Source organism: Chelon labrosus (assembly GCF_963514085.1).
Source record: "Chelon labrosus genome assembly, chromosome: 2".
Taxonomy (NCBI): Eukaryota; Metazoa; Chordata; class Actinopteri; order Mugiliformes; family Mugilidae; genus Chelon; species Chelon labrosus.
In genome coordinates, this window is record NC_140338.1 from 9174217 (window position 1) to 9195555 (window position 21339).

The 21339-nt window shown below is 42.8% G+C and overlaps 1 protein-coding gene across 2 annotated transcripts; it reads right to left on the reverse strand.

The window, feature by feature from the left end:
* Positions 1–3430: 3430 nt before the first annotated feature.
* gaa2 (alpha glucosidase 2) lies at positions 3431–20880 on the reverse strand. Of its 2 annotated transcripts, none has more exons than XM_084565078.1 (21): positions 20636–20880; positions 19803–19995; positions 18372–18938; positions 16210–16355; positions 15699–15864; positions 14763–14859; positions 13936–14055; positions 12957–13075; positions 12416–12547; positions 12206–12316; positions 10284–10397; positions 10094–10178; positions 9892–10009; positions 9621–9754; positions 9295–9446; positions 8423–8571; positions 8190–8331; positions 7422–7520; positions 6526–6690; positions 5963–6109; positions 3431–5637 (listed from the first exon to the last, which is right to left on the reverse strand). In XM_084565078.1, the coding sequence occupies exons 2-21, from the start codon at positions 19896–19898 to the stop codon at positions 5575–5577; spliced, it is 2922 nt and encodes a 973-aa protein (XP_084421204.1). In that variant the 5' UTR covers positions 19899–19995; positions 20636–20880; the 3' UTR covers positions 3431–5574. The 2 variants fall into 2 exon arrangements, with proteins under 2 accessions (XP_084421204.1, XP_084421203.1); XM_084565077.1 differs by having other exon boundaries at positions 3431–5640.
* Positions 20881–21339: the final 459 nt, after the last annotated feature.

Sequence of the window (21339 nt, forward strand, 5' to 3'; positions counted from 1 at the left end):
CAGTTAAATGGACGACATGCAAACAAGCAAGGGAGCGTTACAGCTAGAAACCATCAAAGGAACGTGACAGCTGGGAAAATTTTAAACTAAACAATGGAGTCTGAGCAGAATTAAAAGAAAGAGAAACGACGCACACAGAAAGTAAAAGTAAGAAAAATATGACAATGGGGTAAAAATACAAGACGGCTGTTCAGATAAGAACGTCATGAAGCAGCAACATAACATAGACCACTGAAAGCAACACAGAACAGCCTGCACAGTACTCCCACTGTGACATGCTTTGTTCAATTTTTTGCTAATATTTAGGTAGCTAATTTTATTCTCTCGTGCTAATATGAATGGTTTTGTATCAAATATCTATTTATGGGATTCTCTGATGGTGCTACAGGGAGAATGATCTCTTGGCAGACATATTAATAATGGCTGCCTTCCACACATGTAGTCTTCGTGCTGGTTCACTTGCCTTCACATCGAAGTTCCATCGTATCTGTCTGAACTATTACACACACAATCCCGTCTTCTCAGATCCTCCTCGTCCACCCAACTTATTGCACCACCAGCCTGACTGTCCACCACGGGTTTTCTGAGCAATCAGTTGCTCAGCTCCATGCCTCCACGCTCTCCAATCTTGATCTCGTTTCCATTTACGTTTTAAATCTGCTTTTATTTTTATTGCATTGTATGTTTTGTTCTTATGATATTTTATGTAAGGTGACCTTGAGTGCTCTGAAAGGTGCCCACAGATACAAAGTATTATTATTATTTTTATAACTCCACTAGTCTTTCTTTTTTAACAAGTTTTATTTATGGCCAAACACCTGTGGCAGCTCTACAAGGCTAAATGCTAACACCAGCATGTTAGCTAGTTAGTTGTAGGCTAGCATGTGGTTATTTAGTGAAGCTTCTTTTGCATCTTCCCTTTCTTCCGTTTAATCTTTACAGAAATCTAACTGTAATCACAAACCTAAGTCATCACAACTAAGGCTAAATAAAATAAATAACTTCACAAAGCTTAGGGGACCAAGTGCTTTGAAAGGTGGCCACAAATACAAAGTATTATTATTATTTTTATAACTCTACTAGTCTCTCTTTTTTAACATCAAGTTTATGGCCGAACACCTGTGGCAGCTCTACGAGGCTAAATACTAGCACCAGCATGTTAGCTAGTTAGCATGCTACAAGACAAACTGTGTTTTTCCATGCTCAACATCCAGTGCTAACGTTGTGCTAATGAGCACGAAAGATCAAATACAGCTGAAGCTAAATGTCATTTCTGTTTAGCGCCCGTTACCAATTGTTAGCATGCTTAACTATTATAGTAAACACTACTGAAATGTTAGCATTTAGTTCACTGTGCCTGAGTAGAGCCTGACTGAATGGCTAACGTGGTTATTTAGTGAAGCGTCTTTTGTATCTTCCCTTTCTTCCGTTTAATATTTACAGAAATCCAACTGTAATCACAAACCTAAGTCCTCAGAGCGACGGCTAAAAAAACTTCACAAAGCTTAGGTGACCTTGTGTGCTTTGAAAGGCGGCCACAAATACAGAGTATTATTTTTATAACTCCACCAGTCTTTCTTTTTTAACAATAACAAGATTTGTTAATGGCCGACACCTGTGGCAGCTCTATGAGGCTAAATGCTAGCACCAGCATGTTAGCTAGTTAGCATGCTACTAGACAAATTCTGTTTTTCCATGCTCAACATCCAATGCTAACGTTGTGCTAATGAGCACGAAAGATCGAATACAGATGAGGCTGAATGTCATTTCTGTTTAGCGCCTGTTAGCATGCTAAACTATTATAGTAAACACTACTGAAATGTTAGCATTTAATTCAAAGCACCACTGTGCCTGAGTAGAGCCTGACCGAACGGCTAACATGTGGTTATTTAATGAAGCTTTATTTGCATCTTCCCTTTCTCCCTTTAATCTTTACAGAAATCCAACTGTAATCACAAACCTCAGAGTGAAGGCTAAAAAATAAATAAAAAATAAACAACTTCACAAAGCTGGAGGTGTTGATGGATTGAGTAAAAGTCAACAGAAGTAAAGAGCTCCCTTTCTCACACATACACACAATATACAAAAGGGAGCTCTGAAAAAGAGCTTTGTGTTGCTGATGTGGGGCGTCCCATCACAGCACCCACTTTAATCTTGGAAAAGAGAAACTCCTCCAACCAGAAAAAGAAAGGAAATGAACAATGAAGCTGCTTTTTGGCTTTTTAATAACTCCCAGAATTCTCTTACACAATAACCATCTGTCAAAAAGTGATTAAATGCTAGTTTAAAATTAAACTCAACATGTTTGTGTGTGTCCATGTGTATGTGTGTTTGTCTTATGGAGGATATTGTGAAACATTCTGTATGAAATAAGAAAAAAAAAAAAAGAAGTCCAGACTGAAACAGATTCTGGCAACATCCTCAGAAATGTGCAAACCCTGATACCCTGATAAAAAAAAAAATCTGATTTGAGAACGTGTTCAGCGTCCCACGTCCCCCATGAACAAAATGTCTTGTTCTTGTACGTCCACATGCCAACCATGCAAACACCCCCCACGCACAAATACTTAATCCTCCCAAATCCAGACAGGAAATGCCCTCGTCAGTAGAGCTGAATGCTTTTGACAGACCCCCGCCGCTCTCATTCTTCCTCCCTTTCTCTCGGCTCTCTCCTCCCCCTCCTGCTCTGAATGATATACGTGCCCTCCTCGAGCTCCCATCTGGAAACGGTTAGCCTGTGAACGTCTGCACACGGCCAATGAAAACACGTCTATCACAAGTGTGGTCGATCGGCGGCGGAGTGAGATTTAGATATCAGAGGGAGGGGAAATACGAGACAAGTCGTTTGCTTTGACTCCGTGGAGCTGATGTGCGTGTTTGTGTCTGTGTGTGTGTTTTGGGACAGTGGAAATATTTGTTTGGTGTCATGACTCAAGAGATCCAGTGTGGTTCTGTTTCTAAAGTGGCACATACCAAAAGATTTAATTATTTAATTCCTGAGTAATTTAACAAGAGTCCTCAGATGACCCACGGAGCTTAATGACAGACAGCCTGAGACTCTTCTATCCACATATCTGAAGAGTTTCACAAGGGGGGGAGCGGGGAGGGGGCTGAGGACGGTCTATGATAACATAAACACATAGAGAGATAGAGAGGGAGTCTGCACAGGAACAGGGGGCTTTTTTCAAAGGGAAATACTGTGGAACATCAGGGGAGGAGGAAATAATTGCAAGAAAAAAATTTAAACCTTGTTAAAGGCTCCAAAGAGTCACTGAGGGAAAAATAGCTGCGGTAAACATTAACCATGCATTTGGCCATTTCAGTCTTGAGCAATCATTATTCCCTGATAAGGAAAAGATAATTTTTAATTATGAGCTCACACGTTTGGTGCATTTAGAGGCGTGACGGATTAAAAAAAACAAAACTCTGATCAGAGTGACAGGAATGAGCGTTTATTATACACTTTTCTTCCCAAACTAAATTATGGTTTTCAGCAGAAAATAAAAACAAAAATAAACAACATGACAAATATACAAAATATGGCATAAAATCACCACCACGAGGGGAAATGAACACACATCTTATTCTGTAAAATGAAACCATCATCACAGCACAACAAACTCTGCCCTCTAGCGGCAAATGTGTGTACTTCAGCACTTCTGCAGGAAGATAAAAATTAATTTTATTCAAATAAAAGTCACATGTGCACGAAATCTCTGAAATAAAAACATTTTTTAAATCGTTTTATTTGCTTGTTCCTTGGAACTGCAATAGCTATCACAGTTTGTGCAGTTAAATTTAAGCATTGACACAAAAAACAAGGCTTCGTGATAAAATACTGGAAACACAAATGTGCAGTTTTACTTTACAGCCGATATGCATGTGTTGCTTCTGAAACAAATCCTTTTCCAAAGTTGCATAGGGCGCAGACTTTTCATACAAAAGCCCACACATTCAGATTTTCACAGCATCAAGGTTCAATTTCGGCAGAATGACTAGTGAAAACTCGCCGGTCTCAAAAATATTTTCTGGCTTTAGGTTTCAGTTTCATTCTTCTCTGACAGAAACCCCTCGCTGAGACAAGGGTCACGACTGGAAAATGATTGCAGAACACTTGGCTCTAGTATAATTTAGCAGTTTGAGTAGCTGTCGTGCATTAACAGCACTACGGTCGTCAGTGTTTCGATAGAAAGCCGGAAAAACAAAACAAAAAGAGCCTCTGGATGAACCCAAAGTCAATCAAAAACACAACACGAGGAATCATAAGGCACCTCCATCTACCTTCGCCACACTGCAGGACTAATTAGTGCAAAATAGGCCGTAAACAACGTTCAAGCACATGAAGTGTATTACAACGTGAACCATGTACAGACTGTAGTCACACAGCCCCGCGTTCATTTATTGCACATGCTCTTTCTGCCGATGACGCGTCGTTAAAATGCTGTTTTGGTTAAAAAAATAAAAATCTCTGAGGTCAAGCAAAGCGTTATGTCTGAGTCGGATCAGGTGACAGTTCGGCTGTGATTGTTGCATGTCCACACATTAAAGCTGCGGCTAAACTACTGCAGGTCAGTGACGGTGAGTCTCCAAAGCCTTTGAATGCATGTCTGTTGTGTACACAATGACCTTTTTTTCTTTTTCTCTGTTTGAACTGTACAAAGCTGGTTTAGACCTCGCTCGCTCCTGAATACATTCACTTTCACTAAAGACTGATTGACAGTTTCCATTGGCTCTGTACTCCAAAACATTACAGGTGAAATAAAAATTCAGTTTAATCAGCGACTGCAGCATTTTGCAGCGGAGAGTGAAAAAGATAGATGAGCACGACACCAAACACAGTATGTGAAATATTGTCAATTAAGAGAGGCTGAAACGCGCCGTGAAAATCTGAACCTCCAGTGTTCCCCCGGTCGTTCAGAGGTGTCCTCATTGGACACATTCAATCCATAGACTGTATAAATATGGACAGCGGGACAAAAGTGAAGCCAAAGCAAGTAGAGCTCCTCCTGGTGGCTGGCTGTAGTATAGGTCATAAGCTCCACCTCCTTCATGTTAGTGGATGGGACTTGCGCCAAACTAAAACACTAAAATACACGTCAAATAAATATCTTTCAAGGATGGTTTCGGTCGTTTTAGGTAGTTAGTTTTACTTTGACGCTATAGAAACAGGATGTAACATAATCCCAACCGCTCTGTAAAACCGTCCCGTGGGACCGTAAGAGTTGTAAAAACAAATTTTAAAATAAGTACAGTGTATAATCCACATGGTTCCACTCTTGGGCGTTACTGTGCAGATTCTGGCTCCAAACTCGCAACACGGCGCTGCCAGTATCCCTGGAAAAATAGCGTCAGTTTTGCCAATGCAAGGAAGTGGGGATGCGTTGTCCATATTTATATACAGTCTATGGTTCAACCGGACCGCAAAATGAGACACTCACCCTTTAAAAAGGTCAAAATTTACATATTAGACGTTAGCTGCTCTGGAGTAAAGAGCCATAACAATGAGAAACACTGCTGTCCTAACACTTACAGACTGTGTCAGCTTGTGACTTCAACGGCAAACAGTTCAGCTCTTTACATCCAGCTGATGGTGAAGTTCTGACTGAGGTTGAGACCCAGATCTGTGACTGTTAACACCTGCTGAGAGAAAGAGAAAAAGAGATTTATTACAGCATGGAAAATGTTTTCAGTTAAGTAAAATAAAAGCATATTTATTCTGTATTAAAACTCTGGAGCCTGTCTCAGCTGTCACTGGGCGAGAGGTGGGGTACACCCTGGACAGGTTGCCAGTCTATCGCCAATTAACCTAACTAGCATGTCTTTGGACGGTGGGAGGAAGCCGGAGTACTTGGAGAGAACCCAGGCAGACACAGGGAGAACATGCAAACTCCACACAGGAGATGGATTCGAGCCCAGAACCTTCTTGCAGAACCCGAGGAACCGATTCTCATTTTACCCTCACCTGGTTGTCTCTGTAGGTGAATTTTGCTTCCTGGGTGTTCACCAGCACGCTGCTCGGCTTCTCCTTTACGCCGTAGAACGACGCAGACTCCACGGTGATGTACGTGGCCTCCGTGTTGTTATGGAGCACTTGAGAAGTCATCACCTTCTACAAAACAAGAAAAAAAGAACGTAATGTGTGTGTTTAAACAAATGCTACTTCAGAAGTAATGTCCCCTGTGGAGAGTCTGTGCTCATTTTGGCACAGACTGGAGGTTTCCATTTTTAAGTTGCATATTAGACTTGATTAAATCTTAAATCTTACAAACTAGTTCCTAAACAGCTATATTTTAATTTAGTTTTAATGTGAGCACAGGACTTCTGTGAAATTACAGAGAGGAAAGGTCTCACTTTCTGCCCTTAGATTTCTTGTCTTCATCTACACACACAATCAAATGAATCTAACAAGTTCAGACACAGGTTGTGCAGGCTATCAACATGCATTCTGAGAAATGGAGCAAATCGAAATGCAGCAGGAGATACTGACGGTTTTCCCTAGAAGCAAAACTAAGCGAGGGCGAGCACCTGAGCGACGCTGAAAACGATGTAGGCGTACTGGCCGGTCTCGAAGGTGTCGATGCTCTCCCCGTCGTCCCAGAACAGATCTCCGCAGGCCGAGCCGTCGTCGGAGAGAGCGGAGACCAGATGGAGAGGCTGACCGCTGCTCACCCACAGGGTCAGGTTGGGCGCCTGCTCAGACACAAACGGAGTGAAAGTAGCGTGAGTTACTGGTTGGAGGAGGTCCAACAGTCTGGTCTGCAGACTCCACACACGTATGACTGTGGCACAAACAGATCAAGGTTTGCACATGTCGGATACGGATACTCTCATTTTTGTTGACTGTTCTCCAAAACTGTTAAACTGAGAGAATAAATTTGTGATGGAATAGAAATAAATGCTTCTCTACTGGTCTCCTGACTGTGCTTTTATGCATCACTGAAAATTCCTACACACAAAGTCGGCTGTGGTGTTACGTAATTTTTAATTAAACTGGTTTAGATGCAAATATTTAAATTTAACAGTATTATTCATCGCTAACACCAACATCATCGTCTCTAAACTGCACAATAACTACAGTTGTTGCCGTTCACTGCATATCAGAGCCGCCTCAAACACTGTGTGTGGCAACAATACAATGTAAATAAGGGAAACGGTGCCAAATAATGAGCCACTGCTGACGGCGGCTCAGTAGAGGAGGTGGAGGTGGAGACTCTGCAAAGTGATTTGAGGTAAATATATTTGACGGGTTTAAATGATCATGTGTGAAACTTTGGTCCAGTATTGTCAGTCTCATGTCGCCTTCTGTGGCGACTACTTGGCAAGATTTAATTGCGTTTCTTTCACTTTCATGTGGAGGATCCATACATTTAGACTTAATCCAGAAAAACAATAACAAGAGTTTAACTAAGAGTCCCATTTACCTGCGTTGGTATGATATTGCCCTCTCTCAGATGCAGGTTGATCTTATCTAGAGGTGCTTGGAGTTGGAGCTCTTCACCCTTACTGCGCACAGAGTCTCCCTGGGGGAAGTAGAGGGACACAAATGGACACATGTAAGTACCTGTTTATGCTGACACCATTCATTTAATCCAACACTGTTTACTCTGACCTGTGGCCATACTTTAAGAAAAAATTTGATTTTGATTTTACAACTGGAGACATAGACAAGAACATACTGTAGGCTAGACTATTAGACTACTACTGATTGTCTTTATGTGGACAATTAATAGTGATGAATAATTAGTAAAGTTGTCGCTGCCGCAGTAAACGCCCACTACTCTTTTAGTATCAGTGTTTACTGGTGCAGGCAAAGTAACAATTCAAATATATGTATTTGGCTGTAAACAGCACTGGGCTGTTAACATTAAGAGGATGCTTGTACAAGTTGAGTATTTCAAATTGAGCTTTGTTTTATTTAGTGAGTGCATCTACTAACACGGTACAAGCAGCGACTTTTAAACATCTAATTTCTGAACCATGGGTTTTACTCTGCATCTATAACAGCTTTGCTTTCAGATTCCCTAGACCAGCGTTTGAAACCCAGCGCTCCACTTCTGCGACAGTGTCTCCATCAAGTGGTCGACATAGCGTGTTGCAATCGCGTTCAAGGGATGAGTCGTCTTGCAAGGCCACCGCTCAATGCACATCTACAATATGTGTACATATATACTGATTACTGCGAGTCTTACCGTGTAGTAGTCGTACCAAAGACCCTCTGGAAAGTAGCCAACCACAACGTCGACTCCAGGGTCCAACACTGGCGTCACCAATAAACTCCTCCCCCAAAGGAACTGTTTGTCATTCCCGTATGTTTTCACATCCTTCGGGAACCTTTTCGAGCACGGAGAGGAAACAGATTCAGGGAACTATTTACACGTATAAGAAACAAAACACCAGAGTGTACTTTTAGAGTTGCACTCACTCAAACATTAGCGGTCGTGCAACAGTTTGTCCGTGAACGTGTGCGTGGTGGAAGAGGGTGTAGAGGACGGGGAAGAGAGAGTAGCGCAGCAGCAGAGCCTGCTTCATGGCCGTACGAGCCAGCGGGCTGAACGCCGTCGGGTCTTGAGGCTGCAAGAAAAACAATAAATAAATAATTTAAGGCAACACGATATCACTATTCTTTACAGTTTAAGCTAAAATCTAATAATAGCTATTGTTTTATGAAAGGAAATTCATTCATTCAATCAGAAATGTTCCTTCTTATTTCAGAAAGCTCTGTTTAACTGACAGCAGCTAACAGGTTAACAGGCTACATTCCTCAGTGGGCAAATCACAGAGGACTTGTCCTGGTCACTACACACCGACAATGTGGTCAGGAAAGCTCGCCAGAGGCTTTATTCCCTGAGGAGATAGAGGAAGTTCGACATGAACACTGTTGTTTGAGGGATTTAAGAGCAAGGACCACACCAGCATCGACTCTAACCAGAGGGACATCAAGAGGTGTGTTTACCTGCTGTTTAATGAGCTGGAGCTGAGTGAGTTAGCTATTTAAGCTAAGCTACGCACCTTTCCCCTGGTTAATGTTTGTTTCATGGCTTCTTCAGAAATCTCACAGCCCATGATGTGTGTTCATGTTCGTAAGTAAGATAATGAGAGATCTTAGCTAATGCAGAGTCTCCTAATCTTTCTGCTTTTTAGCGACATTGTAATAGCATTTAGTCAAAATTCATCCCAAACTTGCAGACGCCATCATGAAACCAAAAAGAAAAAACACTTTTCATTTTCTCAAGGGAGAAGTGATTTGCAGCCTAGGCCTGTAGGCCGTATTGTATTTCAGCTGGAGGCTCTCACCTTCATGCCAATGGCGTTGTGATTACGTGTGAAAGGATAGAAAGCTCCCAGCTGCGTCCAGCGGACACACAGTTCCTCCTGCGTCTCATCGCTGAACCCACAGATGTCTGCTCCCACCAGCGGGATGCCCAGAAGGTTAAAAGTCAACATACCTGAGGGAAATAAATGGCAAACAATTTCTTGCACAACTTGCAGAAATTCATGCAGCAGCATCGAATCCTCATGGCTGCAAACATTTCTAAATCATAATTTTTATAACGTCATAACTAGGGAACTCTATAAACGTATGTCAACTTGCGGCGTGTCACATCTGATGAAACTCTAACCTGCTACAGAAGTGTAAAGGTCTTTCCACTGGCTCCTGTTGTCTCCCAGCCAGTGACCAGAGTACATCCCCTGACTGGGGAAGGTGGAGCGAGAGATCACAAAAGGTCTCTTGGCTACGATCCGCTTCAGAGCGCTGGACAAGAGGAGAGGAAGAAAAGACGGCAGGAAAAAGATTTGAATGAAAGGACACAGAGTGTTATTATCAAAATGAAAAGGCCTTTCAGCATTTGCAGCCTTTTATCTAAGTGTGTGTGTGTTATAGATATCCACCTTGCAGAGGCTTTAGCTTCCATGAGTCCATAGAGGCTGTGAATATTGTAATGTATGGACTGCTTCTGTTGTGCAGTGGCACACAGAGTTTTCGATCTCAGCAAACCATTAAGGATGGCTGAAAAGAAAAAAAAGACAGTTTTACACTTTGTGACTCATGTCTTTTGTATTTATGTGTTATGTTATATTCGTTGCCTCCCACCTGGGGTATAAGGAGGATTTTCAAGACTGTTTGATGGACAGCCATTGGTCGATCCATCCAGGAAGTTCGACGGCTCATTCATGTCCTAAACCCAAAGGAGACGACGTCAGGGAGGATATACAGTAATTCCTTAAAGTCAGAGACCCTGTTTCACTTTTTTTGTAACAGTGTCTTCTATCCATATACTTACAATCCACAATCCATCAAATGGCACCTTCTCGTGGAACTTCTGCAAGTTGTCGTACCACCATTCATGTGTCACTTCATCAGAGAAATCAGGATATACAGTCAGACCGGGCCACACCTAAAAAAAAAAAGATAAAATAATAATTAAATGTTAATCCATTTAAGAGCCACTGGGGCTGGTGCCGTCGCTTAGCAGCTGATTAACTTATTTACAGATTAGACCTGGTCAGATAAGCTCGACCTCAAAGGAGTTTGAAACACAGCTGTGAGATAAATTAGATCTGACTGCTTGGGTTGTCTGTCTCTCCAAACCCAAGGTGTGTCAGAGAACCTCACCGTGGTGTGGTAGCTGGGGATCAGGCTTGTTCCAGTGCATCCCACAGATACTTGATCAGTTTGGGGCAAAGTTTACAACGTTTGCGAAGTTGTTTCCCAGCAGAATATAGCATTGTCACAAGATGATCAATGCTATTAACCTTTATTTACCATAATGTTATGGCTGAACCAGACTGATCTACTCAACATCATCACACTCCTACTGAATGAATGAGGTGATGAAGCATTAGGTGTGATGTCCACACCTTAGGACAATGGACACAGGTAAGGACGCCTCGAGAGCGTCTCCTCCTACGGGGTCTCCCGGTCGGACGATGCGAGCGGAGGTCTGCCGTCCACCTGTAGAGAGACCCGATGGGTGCAGGCGGAGACTCCACGGCGCCTGCGGAGTCTCCACATCCATCGGGTGTCTCAGTCGGCGGACAGCTGGTCTGTTGTCGCTTTGTCCAGCTCCAGAGAACCGGACCCCTCCATACAGTCGTTGGGGGGTATAGCAAGCCGATAACGTCTTGGTCGCTTCCATAGCAACAGTCAACTGTTTATTTTTGAAAGGTGTTTTATTTTGAAACTCTCCTGAACCTGATTTTAGGGAGACGTTCAGACTGATCCATGTCCTCCACTGGCTCGTGTCCTGTTGACAGTTAAACTTCATATTTAAACTTTGGAGCCCCCTGCTGGACACGATGACATGGTCATAAAGTTGACCGACTGCTTTCTCACTTTGTATCCTGGTTTATTTGCAGCTTGACCTCAGTTGACCTTGTATGTGTATGATTTAAACCCTTCAAACGGCTTGTAAATTTGGGATCCAGTGAATTTGGAGGCCAGGTCAACACCTTGTGCTGCTTTTCATGTTTTTTAAAGTTGTTCCTAAACCGTTTTTGTGTGTGTGTCTGTGTCAGGCTGCATCCTGCTGGAGATATCTGCTGCCATCAAGGAGAGTCATTGCTATGGGGTGGGGGGTGCCTTGTCTGGTCTAGGTGTGTGCTACATGTCTAAGTAACATCCACATGAATGAATGCCAGGTCCAAAGGTTTCCTAACAGAACATTGTATTGTCAAACAGATGGTCGATGTTATTTACTTCTCCTGTCAGTGGTTTTAATGTTGTGCCTGATCGGTGTATTTACACAGTTGATTAATCATTAAATGAATGAAAGATTACACTCCACATGATTACGACAGATAATAAATGTAGTTCCACCGAAGAATGAGTCACATTAAATGAGATATGATCTCTCTTCTGAGTTTTTCCAATACGCGTCCTCGCACTTGAGAACTGACGTAGTAAATAAAGTAACAATGCTCCGAATATTTCAGTCACATCATGTCAGTGCACATTAGACAAATGGCCCAAGAATCCATATTTTGTAGCATATCAAGCAAAACTAATGAAAATGATCTGAACTGTAAAAATGAATCCTTCTGCTAATATGTGTCACCTTAAACCTCAGTCCATCACAAGATTAAATTAAACATGAGAAACAATGACATACACTGATTTTTAAGGACACAACCAGAGAACCTCAATTAAAACCGTCTAATCCTTCAACTGCATCCTTCTAATGCTGCATTGTGACTCATGTCTCACCTTCCCAATAAGTGTTTCTCCTTCAGCGTCTTTAATAAAAACTCCTCTCTTCCGTCCTTCTTCGAACGGCCAGTATGAGCCCTCAGGCTGCGTGTTGCTGATGCCTGGGTCCTGCAGTTCGAGAAAACAACAGTCACACACACACACACACACACACAGGCTCCAAATCAGAAAATAACACACGGCAAGCAAGTGCAAGCGCCTGTGTACCAGCATCATGACGTAGCGTTGGTTGTGAGCGTGGAGGTCCTTGACCATGTCTGGCAGTGTGGCGAAGTTTTCCAAATCGTAGGTGAAGTCCATGGACTTCTGCATGTAGTCAATGTCGTTCCACTGGACGTCCTGCGATCGAACAGAGAGACACGCATCACAACAAAGCGGTGGCTCGTCATTAACTTCTTACGACCTACATTCGAACTGTGTTCCATTCTTAAAAAAAAGTGGCAGAAGAAGCGAACCTGTTGGAAATATAATCATATGAAATAATGTAAACAACATCTAGGTTATCCAGTGATTACCCACATCCATTTAATTACACATTAATTTGAAAGACACTTCCTTTGAAAGACACCTGGCACTACATAACAAGCTTGTATTTGTCATTCTCAGAGTAATCATTACATTGATTAATTCTCTACTGCAGACATAAGCTTATTGTTATAATCATAGCTCTGCTGGTTTTATTCTGACTTTTATTCTTGTCATTCTGGTTTATTCATTTATTGCCTTTATCGCACAAAACAAAATTTACCTGGGGTATACCATTATTCCTCATGCTCTTGACAACCTCCCAGGTAGAATTACTCGTGTTGTAGCCCCAGCGGCAGAGATGGTATCCCAGAGCCCAGTAGATCGGCATAGCTGGATATCCTGTGATGAAGAAAGAAGAAGTGTGAGAGAAAGCAGCAGGAGGAGGAGGAGGAGGAGGAGGAGGAGGAGGAGGAGGAGGAGGAGGCATCACGCAGAACTGAAGCCCAAATTATGCTTCCGCGTTGACACAGCGCGAGGGGGCGTACGGACCTATTGCGGACCTATTACGTCCTTGCGGACCCCCGTGCGTCCTACGCAAGGGCCTGACGTGCACCTCCCAAAAATCCTCGACGCGCGTCGAGGTGACGCAGCAGCAACGCAGCAGCAACGCAGCAGCAACGCAGCAGCATTGGCTGTGATTGGTCCGCTAACTACATCCGCTGGTGACCGCTTTTCCGGTTTCCACTCATAAACATCATTGTCTCCTTTGTCGTGCCCTAATTTGCAATAGAAGTATTTCTTCCTCTGCTTGAATAATTTGGAGCTCCAACGCCAGTCTCTCTGTCTTGGTGTCCATCGTACACTGTGACTACGACAAAAGCCGGAAGGTAAATAACTATACGAGGCGAGATACGTCACAAGAGTCTCGGTCGGTCGGTCACAAAAAATCATAGCGCCCTCTACCGGTGTGGCATGCATTTCGACACGTAAACCCCACGCAGAACCATCACGGTCTCACAACTGCGTCCAAGCAACTGCGTGGCCATTGCGTGATCACTACGCAGAAGCATAATCCTCGCTTGAGGGTGATTAAGGTCTCCTTTCTCCAACATACCTGATTATAAAAGCGAGCTGTACAGAGATTCCTAATCAGAGCTGAAGAAACTCAAACCTTCTGGAAAGTGTCTTTAACTGGTTGATGTAAAGTCAGAATGTCATGTTGGTACTATTCAACTGTGTCTGAACTCACTCCCACTGACCTATAACTTCCATGTACTGTTCAATCACCGAACCAGGGTCGGGACCGAGGAAGACATAAAAGTCAAGGATTCCACCGATGGTACGCCAGGTGAGGGCCGGGGCCGGCTGGAGGGCCACGTCTGATGAAAGAGAAGAAAAGTGACGAAACGTTATTTATAAGAAACTCCTAGTGGTCGAGCAAAAAACAGGGTCAATCAGATACAAGACTGAGTTGAGAGAGAGAGAGAGAGTTGTGTAGTTCTCCCTTGTGCCTCCAAAACAGTTGTGACTCATCAGAGAATGGACATGGGCCTTCTGAGGGTGTCCTGTGGTGTCTGGCAACAGGATGTTGTTAGTGGGGGGGTCTTTGGGTTGAGGGGAGGGGCCTCTGTGGATCATCCCACAGATACTTGATCAGTTTGGGATCTAGTGAGTTTTTTTGAGTTGTTCCTAAAGCATTTTTGTGTGTGTGCCTGTGTCAGGCTGCATCCTGCTGGGGATGGCTGCTGTCATCAAGGAGTGTCATTGCTATGGGGTGGGGGTGCCTGGTCTGGTCTAGGTGGGTGCTACATGTCTAAGTAACATCCTAATGAATGAATGCCAGGTCCAAAAGTTCCCCAGAAGAAGATTGCATTGTCACAAGACGGTCAAATTAATCACTGGAAAGTCCATCTGGGACTTCTGCTTTTATACAATTGCTTAATTTTGTCAGCTGCTGTCATCTGATTTTAAACGTTGCAAAACTGTAGCATCAGCTATTTATTCTGCAGCTGATGACCATTAATTGCAGCACTAAAGTTGAAGCAAAAGTGGAAGTGAAGTGGATCACGGCGACAGGCAGACTGACCCATGGCATTGGCGTTCAGCAGGAAGAAGCCGTGTGAGTTTCCTCCGTCTTCCATCGCCAGGTAAAACGGATGGACCCCATACAGGTTGGTCTTTTCCTACATTGCAGAAAGAAATGCAAGGTTGTTTTAGTCAACTTTCATCAAACAATCAAGCCATAATCCGAAGAAGCCAAATTCTGAATCTTCTGTAAATCTGCCTTTTCTCACTCACGACTTGAGTCATAACTGTTAAAAATGAGTCTTCATTTCATAACTGTAAACAGTGTTATTCATATATAATTGACGACTGCTGAATTAAGTGGAGTGCAGCCATAATTGTCATAATGACAAGTCAATTGTGTCTAATGTGGAAAAAATTTGGCTTCATGTCAAATACTGATATGAAAATGAATCATCCACTACCACTCCTGTTTATGTGCAGCAACATTTCTCCACCATTTTCCATTGGTGACGTTATTTTTAGATCTCTCACAGCCTCCCTCTTATTTTCTTTCAACAACCTTCCCATAACAACTTCGCAAGAAATGTGGGCGATTTCCTTTTGGCCGTGCAACTTCTACCCCGACCTTGCAAACCGCTGGTTTATTGGTTTGTGCACAACGCACACAGAAGATCATGTGTGTCGCAAACTGCGGTAAAAATCCAAAATGAGATGCATATTCCGAATGCATCGTATAAAAAACCCAAAGGAACGCTCTGAAAACACAAATAGCGACAGCATATCTCACGTCTTAACCGTAGGTGCTCCATTAGGAGGCAAGAGATTCTGTGTCAATCAAGTAACATTTATTTCGCGACGTCTGAGGATCTTTAAATATCGTTTTTTTGCTGGAAGGCCGATTAAAATTTATAAAATCTGACACCAAAAGCAACCAAAACTTGAGGCTGAAATGCTGTAAATACTGTAAAGGCAGAGCAATGACAGGTGTTATTACCGTAGGAGGCACATCTCTGGCCCACATGGTGAGTGTGTTCCAGTGGACGTCATGCAGAAAGTTGGAGCGGTGCTCCCCGAGGCCGTAAATGAACTGACTGGCCAGGGAGGTGGAGAACTGGAGGAACTGATCCGCGTAGAAGAGCGGAGCCACGGTGGTGTTCAGACTGACGGGAAACGGAAAACAATTAATCACACAGAAAACAACGTCGGACACAACATATGACCAGCTGGGTTCCACGGCCCTTTCTTCACATTCAACCCAGTTCAGACGACAAGATTTTTCCTCTCCAGGTTTAAATCTCACCGTTATTAACACTAGTTCATATTAGATTAGGCACAGTTTCACAGTAATTTTGGCAAATAAACATATTTTTAATTTAACTTCTGCCTCTACGTTCAGCCATAACTGACAGTTGCAAACATACAGTCTGCTAAATGTCCACTGAGGATTTCCGAAATCTGATCTTGACATTATCTAATCAAATGTTTTCTACTCAAATCAGACTTACAGCACCACTCCTGTAGAGCGCCTCTTCACAATGAGACCAAACGGCTGCTCTGAAACCTCCACTATGTACTCGGGGCTTTCTGCCTTCTCTGTGACGTTGGGGACGGAGATGGGGACCTCAAAGCGTGAAGCTGAAGGGTCCGTTATCTAGATGGAGAGAAAAGTCTGCGGTTAAATTACACGATGAAAAGAATTTAAAGCAGTATGCTATAAAAAATAAATATCTTTTAGTAACTTTACACCCACGTGGTTCAGTCAAAAAACAGGCACAGAGTTCATTGACCTATGAAATCTTGTTTGTTTCTTTGTTTCTTTGTTTAATGGGTTGATGTGATCAGTAATCGGTGCGTAAACAGGAACAAAGATTATGTTGTTGTTGTTTTTTTATGACACTCATAACTCATTTACTATTCTACCTATCTTATCAAATATACCAGCCCACTGGTGTTGACCTTTGCCCCATTCAATGTTATAGCCTTTTTAACAAGGCACTATTAATATTTTTACCAAAACACGCTAACTTATCTTGGCTGTTGCCATTTTGGAGCCTTTTTTATTTTTTTTTTAGAATAAATTAATATAGCACTCACAGATTCACAGATTAATTTTCTCCAACACAGAATATTTATTCTTTATCTGGGGTTTTGGTGGTCTGATACGAGTAACTGGTAAAATAATCATGAAGGGTCTTCACAGTCGATTAAAAAGTTAAATTATTTACAGCGTGAAAATGATTTAATTCCCAAAGCACACGGCTCTGCACTGAAAAATATGACGCTGCATTGTAATCTTGCTTGCTTAAAAATACATGCAAGATTACATACGGTTGGTTTAAGGCCTCTGCATGGAAATGTTAATTTGAAAAAGAAAACTGAGTAGACTCTACTTCCTGAGGAAGCTTAGGTCTTTTAAAGTATGCAGCAAGTTGCTGGAGATTTTCTACCAGTCTGTTGTTGCGAGCGCCCTGTACTTTGCTGTGGTTTGTTGGGGGAGCAGCACCGGCAAAAAGGACATAAGTAGGATCGACAAATTGATCCGAAAGGCTGGTCATGTGATTGGCAGTGAGTTGGAGACGTTTGTCTCAGTGAGGGACAGGAGGACACTAGGCAAACTGCTCTCCATCATGGACAAGTCGTCACATCCACTACACCAGACAATAGAGGGACAGTGGAGCTCATTCTCCAACAGACTGATCCAGCTCCGCTCCCACACTGAACGCTACAGGATGTCATTCATACCATTCTCTGTCCAGCTGGACAACAACTCACCTTTCTGTAACAGATAACTCTGTGTTATTCATGTTAATGGACACTACTGCACCTTACACCTTACCCTGTGTATATAATATATATTCTTCCGTCTCTATTTCTTGTACATTTATATATACTAATATGCTAATTTGTACATTTTGCTTATACTATTTTATTTTATTTTATTTAATCTTTCTTTTATCCGTGGTTCTTAAGAGTGCTACTGCTACTGTGACCAAGCAATTTCCCTTGTGGATGAATAAAGTTTGTCTAAGTCTAAGTCTAAGTCTAAAATGCATGCAGCCAAGTAGTAGAGCAGAGGTCTGGGCAAGCCCCGGGCAAATTACACGTTCTGTTGACGTTTGGGAAAAGACGAAAACACAGCCCGTGCATAAACAACAGCAAATAAAAACAGCAACTGCACCGGTCTCTGAGGAAGGTTAAAAAAAAATTGTCACAGTGAATCATGAGGTGATAGATCTCCTGACTCATCAACTCTTGTCACAACACTCAACAACCACAGGATTCACTAAGCCGCCGACTGAGGATCTGAAAACCAGACTTCCAGCTTTCCGTTTCCTCTATTTCAAATGTCATTTAAAAAGACAATTAAAATATATTGTGCGAATCAAGATAAAATCAGGAAGAGTAAGAAACCTCTGAGACAAAACTGTGCATCTACTGGGCACCTTTCCACTGTGCAGCAGCTCAACGGGGTCTAATTTCTTTCTAAAAATATCTCAAAGTGGAAGATTTATCTGGTTACAAAATGTATTTGCCAAAGGGGAGACTGCAGCTGCATGTGTTTGTATTTACTGAATATCTATATATATCTATATATATATGTAATTTAACCAGTCATTTGCATAAAATCATTTTTATGAATCATTTCATGCGACTCTACTCTACTCACCCTGACACGAAGTCGTTTGTCTGTCTCGTGGCGTATGTCCACCTCAACAGTAAGGATGTCTCCAGGGTAGTAGGTCTTCACCTCCTTAACAAGCGTACCTTTCTGTCCCAGTTGCGTGTCGTTTAGTGACACAAGTGAGTAGGAAGGGAAGCCCGGAGGGTAGAAACACCAAGGGATTCCGTTTTTCCTTGACGGCCGGGCGGTCGAAGACGAAGCCGTGGACGCGGGGATAAAGCAGCAGTTCCTCGCCTCGCACAGCTCCTGGGTCACGACCGCACTCCTCTCAGGGTAGCAGTCGAACCTCCACGCCTCTGGGATTAGACTGCAGGCCTCGCGGCGGGCAGCGGCAGCGGTGTCGTTCACTTCTGCGTCAGAGTCCGGTTTTGGTCCTGTGGCCGGCGGCGGCGGCCCTTGAGGCTGGTTGGGGGTCCCGTGGAGCCAGAACATGGTGCCCAGGAGCCAGCCGCCGAAGAGGATCAGCAGCAGGCAGCCGATCACCAGGAGACCTTTGGTGACGGAGCATGACGCCAAACGTGGAAGCAAGGAGGTCTCCTCTGGATCCAGCACCTTGAGACACAGCAAGGGAAGCGGATCGTCAAGTTTCAACACATTTTTAAAAACTCATCACGCTGTTTCAAGTTTCAGTGAAAATCAAACCGACAGTTAGGATTTTTAACCAACTACTTGGTAACTATTTAACTTAAAAGCAAAGTAAGCCATTCTTAATTCAGGAACATGAACAAGGAACTTTGCTTTGAGCCACACAGATATACACCAATCAGCCACAACATTAAAACCACTGACAGGTGTAGTGAATAACACTGAGCATCTAGTGAATACAGTGTTCTGCTGGGAAACTTTTGGACCTGGCATTCATGTGGATGTTACTTAGACATGTAGCACCCACCTAGACCAGACCAGACCAGGCACCCCCCACCCCATAGCAATGACACTCCTTGATGACAGCAGACATCCCCAGCAGGATGCAGCTTTAGGAACAACACGAAAAACATGAAGAGCAGCACAAGGTGTTGACCTGGCCTACAAATTCATTAGATCCCAAACTGATCAAGTATCTGTGGGATGATCCAGAGGCCCCTCCCCTCAACCCATAGGACCCAAAGGTCCCCAGACACCACAGGACACCCTCAGAAGGCCCATGTCCATTCTCTGATGAGTGCTGTGCCTGACCATGTGTATAGTGGACCGTTAAAATGTGTACTGGTTAGAATGACTCACTTCCTCTTTATCTTTACCAATATCGGTGACATTAACTATCTTCAATGTAAGCATGGTTGTTTTATAGTACATCGCCCTGATTCTTCTGCAGAAATGATTAAGAGAAAGACAGGCTACCATCTACAGTTTTAAATCTCAACGGAGGAAGATGACAAACAAACAAACAAACAAACAAACAAATAATCGACTCACTGTAGACCGTCCCCCCCGGACAAGATGAGGCTCCTCCAACAAAGCTTCGCTGGAAAACTGGACGTCCTCCGGGTTCAGCCGCTTGTAGGAGACCATCGTGGCAATGTGCGTCCTTCAGCGCGAGACACCGAGTGACAGACTGTGACAAAGGGACAGGAGAGCAAAGTCCAGCACGAGTGTCTGTCAACACTTCCTGCTCGGTGGAAGAGGAGTGCATGAGAGGGAAGAGTGAAGTGAAAGTCATTTCTCAGTTTCTGTTGAATGAGCATGTGACAGAAAATGCAGACTGTTGTCTTTAAAGTCATTGTGCATTGAAGGAGGAAGACATTTCTCAACCTTTAGCATCATTAGCATTCAACATAATAAGCTGTCAACTATATGATTCATGACAATAACAGGACATTTAAGTTTAGCCTTTGTGTTGAGGTCATGCACCTTAGCAAATGCAGTTATAACAGTCTGACTTAATCATACTTTTGACTCAGGGCTTGTTATATATTTAATATTACCACTGGGCTGAGGCACTTTGAATATCTGATACTAGCAAAACTTCAGTGCAGCATGCTGCAGCTAAAGCTAGCCCTGCGTAGAAAACTATGTGAATGTCAGAGTGCAACAGGGAGACATTTTGAATTAATTCCAGTTATTTTGAGGTCTGACTGGTTTCACTCGGGTAATTATTATAGACACGACACAAACAACAACTACTCCTCCTCGCCTTGCAGGATTAACGTAGCAAAGATAACGGTTATCTTTGCTACATTAAGCTAGCAGTAGTGTAACTTAAGCTATGCTAACGTTAGCCGACAGCAGCGTTAACGTCAGAAACTTACATATAAATCCTCGGAGGTGGGCACCGACGCAAAAAAAAAAATTACAGCACACGGGACAAGTTCACTTTAAATAAATGTTAATGTTTGCGAGGACTTTCGTAACGCAGATAACCTCCACCGCCGCCTGCATCATGCACCTCTGTTTATCTCTACGGCGCCTTCAGGTCACCTCGTATTTTCCGGAACTTCCGTTTAAAAAAGCAAGCGTCACCTCATCGCGCACGCCGGATTCACGCCCCTGTAAATTGTCTCGTTAGGATAATTCGTGTGAAATAAATAACTAATTTGGGTATTTATTTAAAAAAAAACTGGAAAGGGCCGGGAATGTGTACGTGCTTTCAGTGCTGCCTTCAAGAGCATGTGGGAGTTTCAAACAGTGGAGAGTTGGCTGCTCGGAAACAATAACAAACTATGTATGCAATAAAAAAAAAAAGAAGTATAACATGACAAAAGTAGTTAATAATCCAGTCAATACTTTGTCTTCGCGGGTTATTTTGAATTTAGTCTCTGACAGAGCTTCACTTTTATTATTGTCTCCTTTGTTTTTGTTTTTTGTTTTGTTATTTTTTTATTGTTTCTCTTTGTGCATGTGTGTGTGTATATTGTATTAAGTGTATGTAGATTATGTTTTTTTTTTTTTTTGGTTTGTTTGTTTTGGTTTTTTGTTGTAATTCAAGTCAGGAATATATTTTATTTATCAGGCA

Excerpts from the sequence above, each read along its gene's own strand:
- gaa2 (XM_084565077.1), bottom strand. The coding sequence starts at position 19,898 with ATGGTCTCCTACAAGCGGCTGAACCCGGAGGACGTCCAGTTTTCCAGC. Across the intron at positions 14,056-14,762 it reads GCTGAACGCCAATGCCATGG|ACGTGGCCCTCCAGCCGGCC; the intron begins GTCAGTCTGCCT and ends CTCTTTCATCAG. Across the intron at positions 6,691-7,421 it reads GCAATATCATACCAACGCAG|GCGCCCAACCTGACCCTGTG; the intron begins GTAAATGGGACT and ends GTGTCTGAGCAG.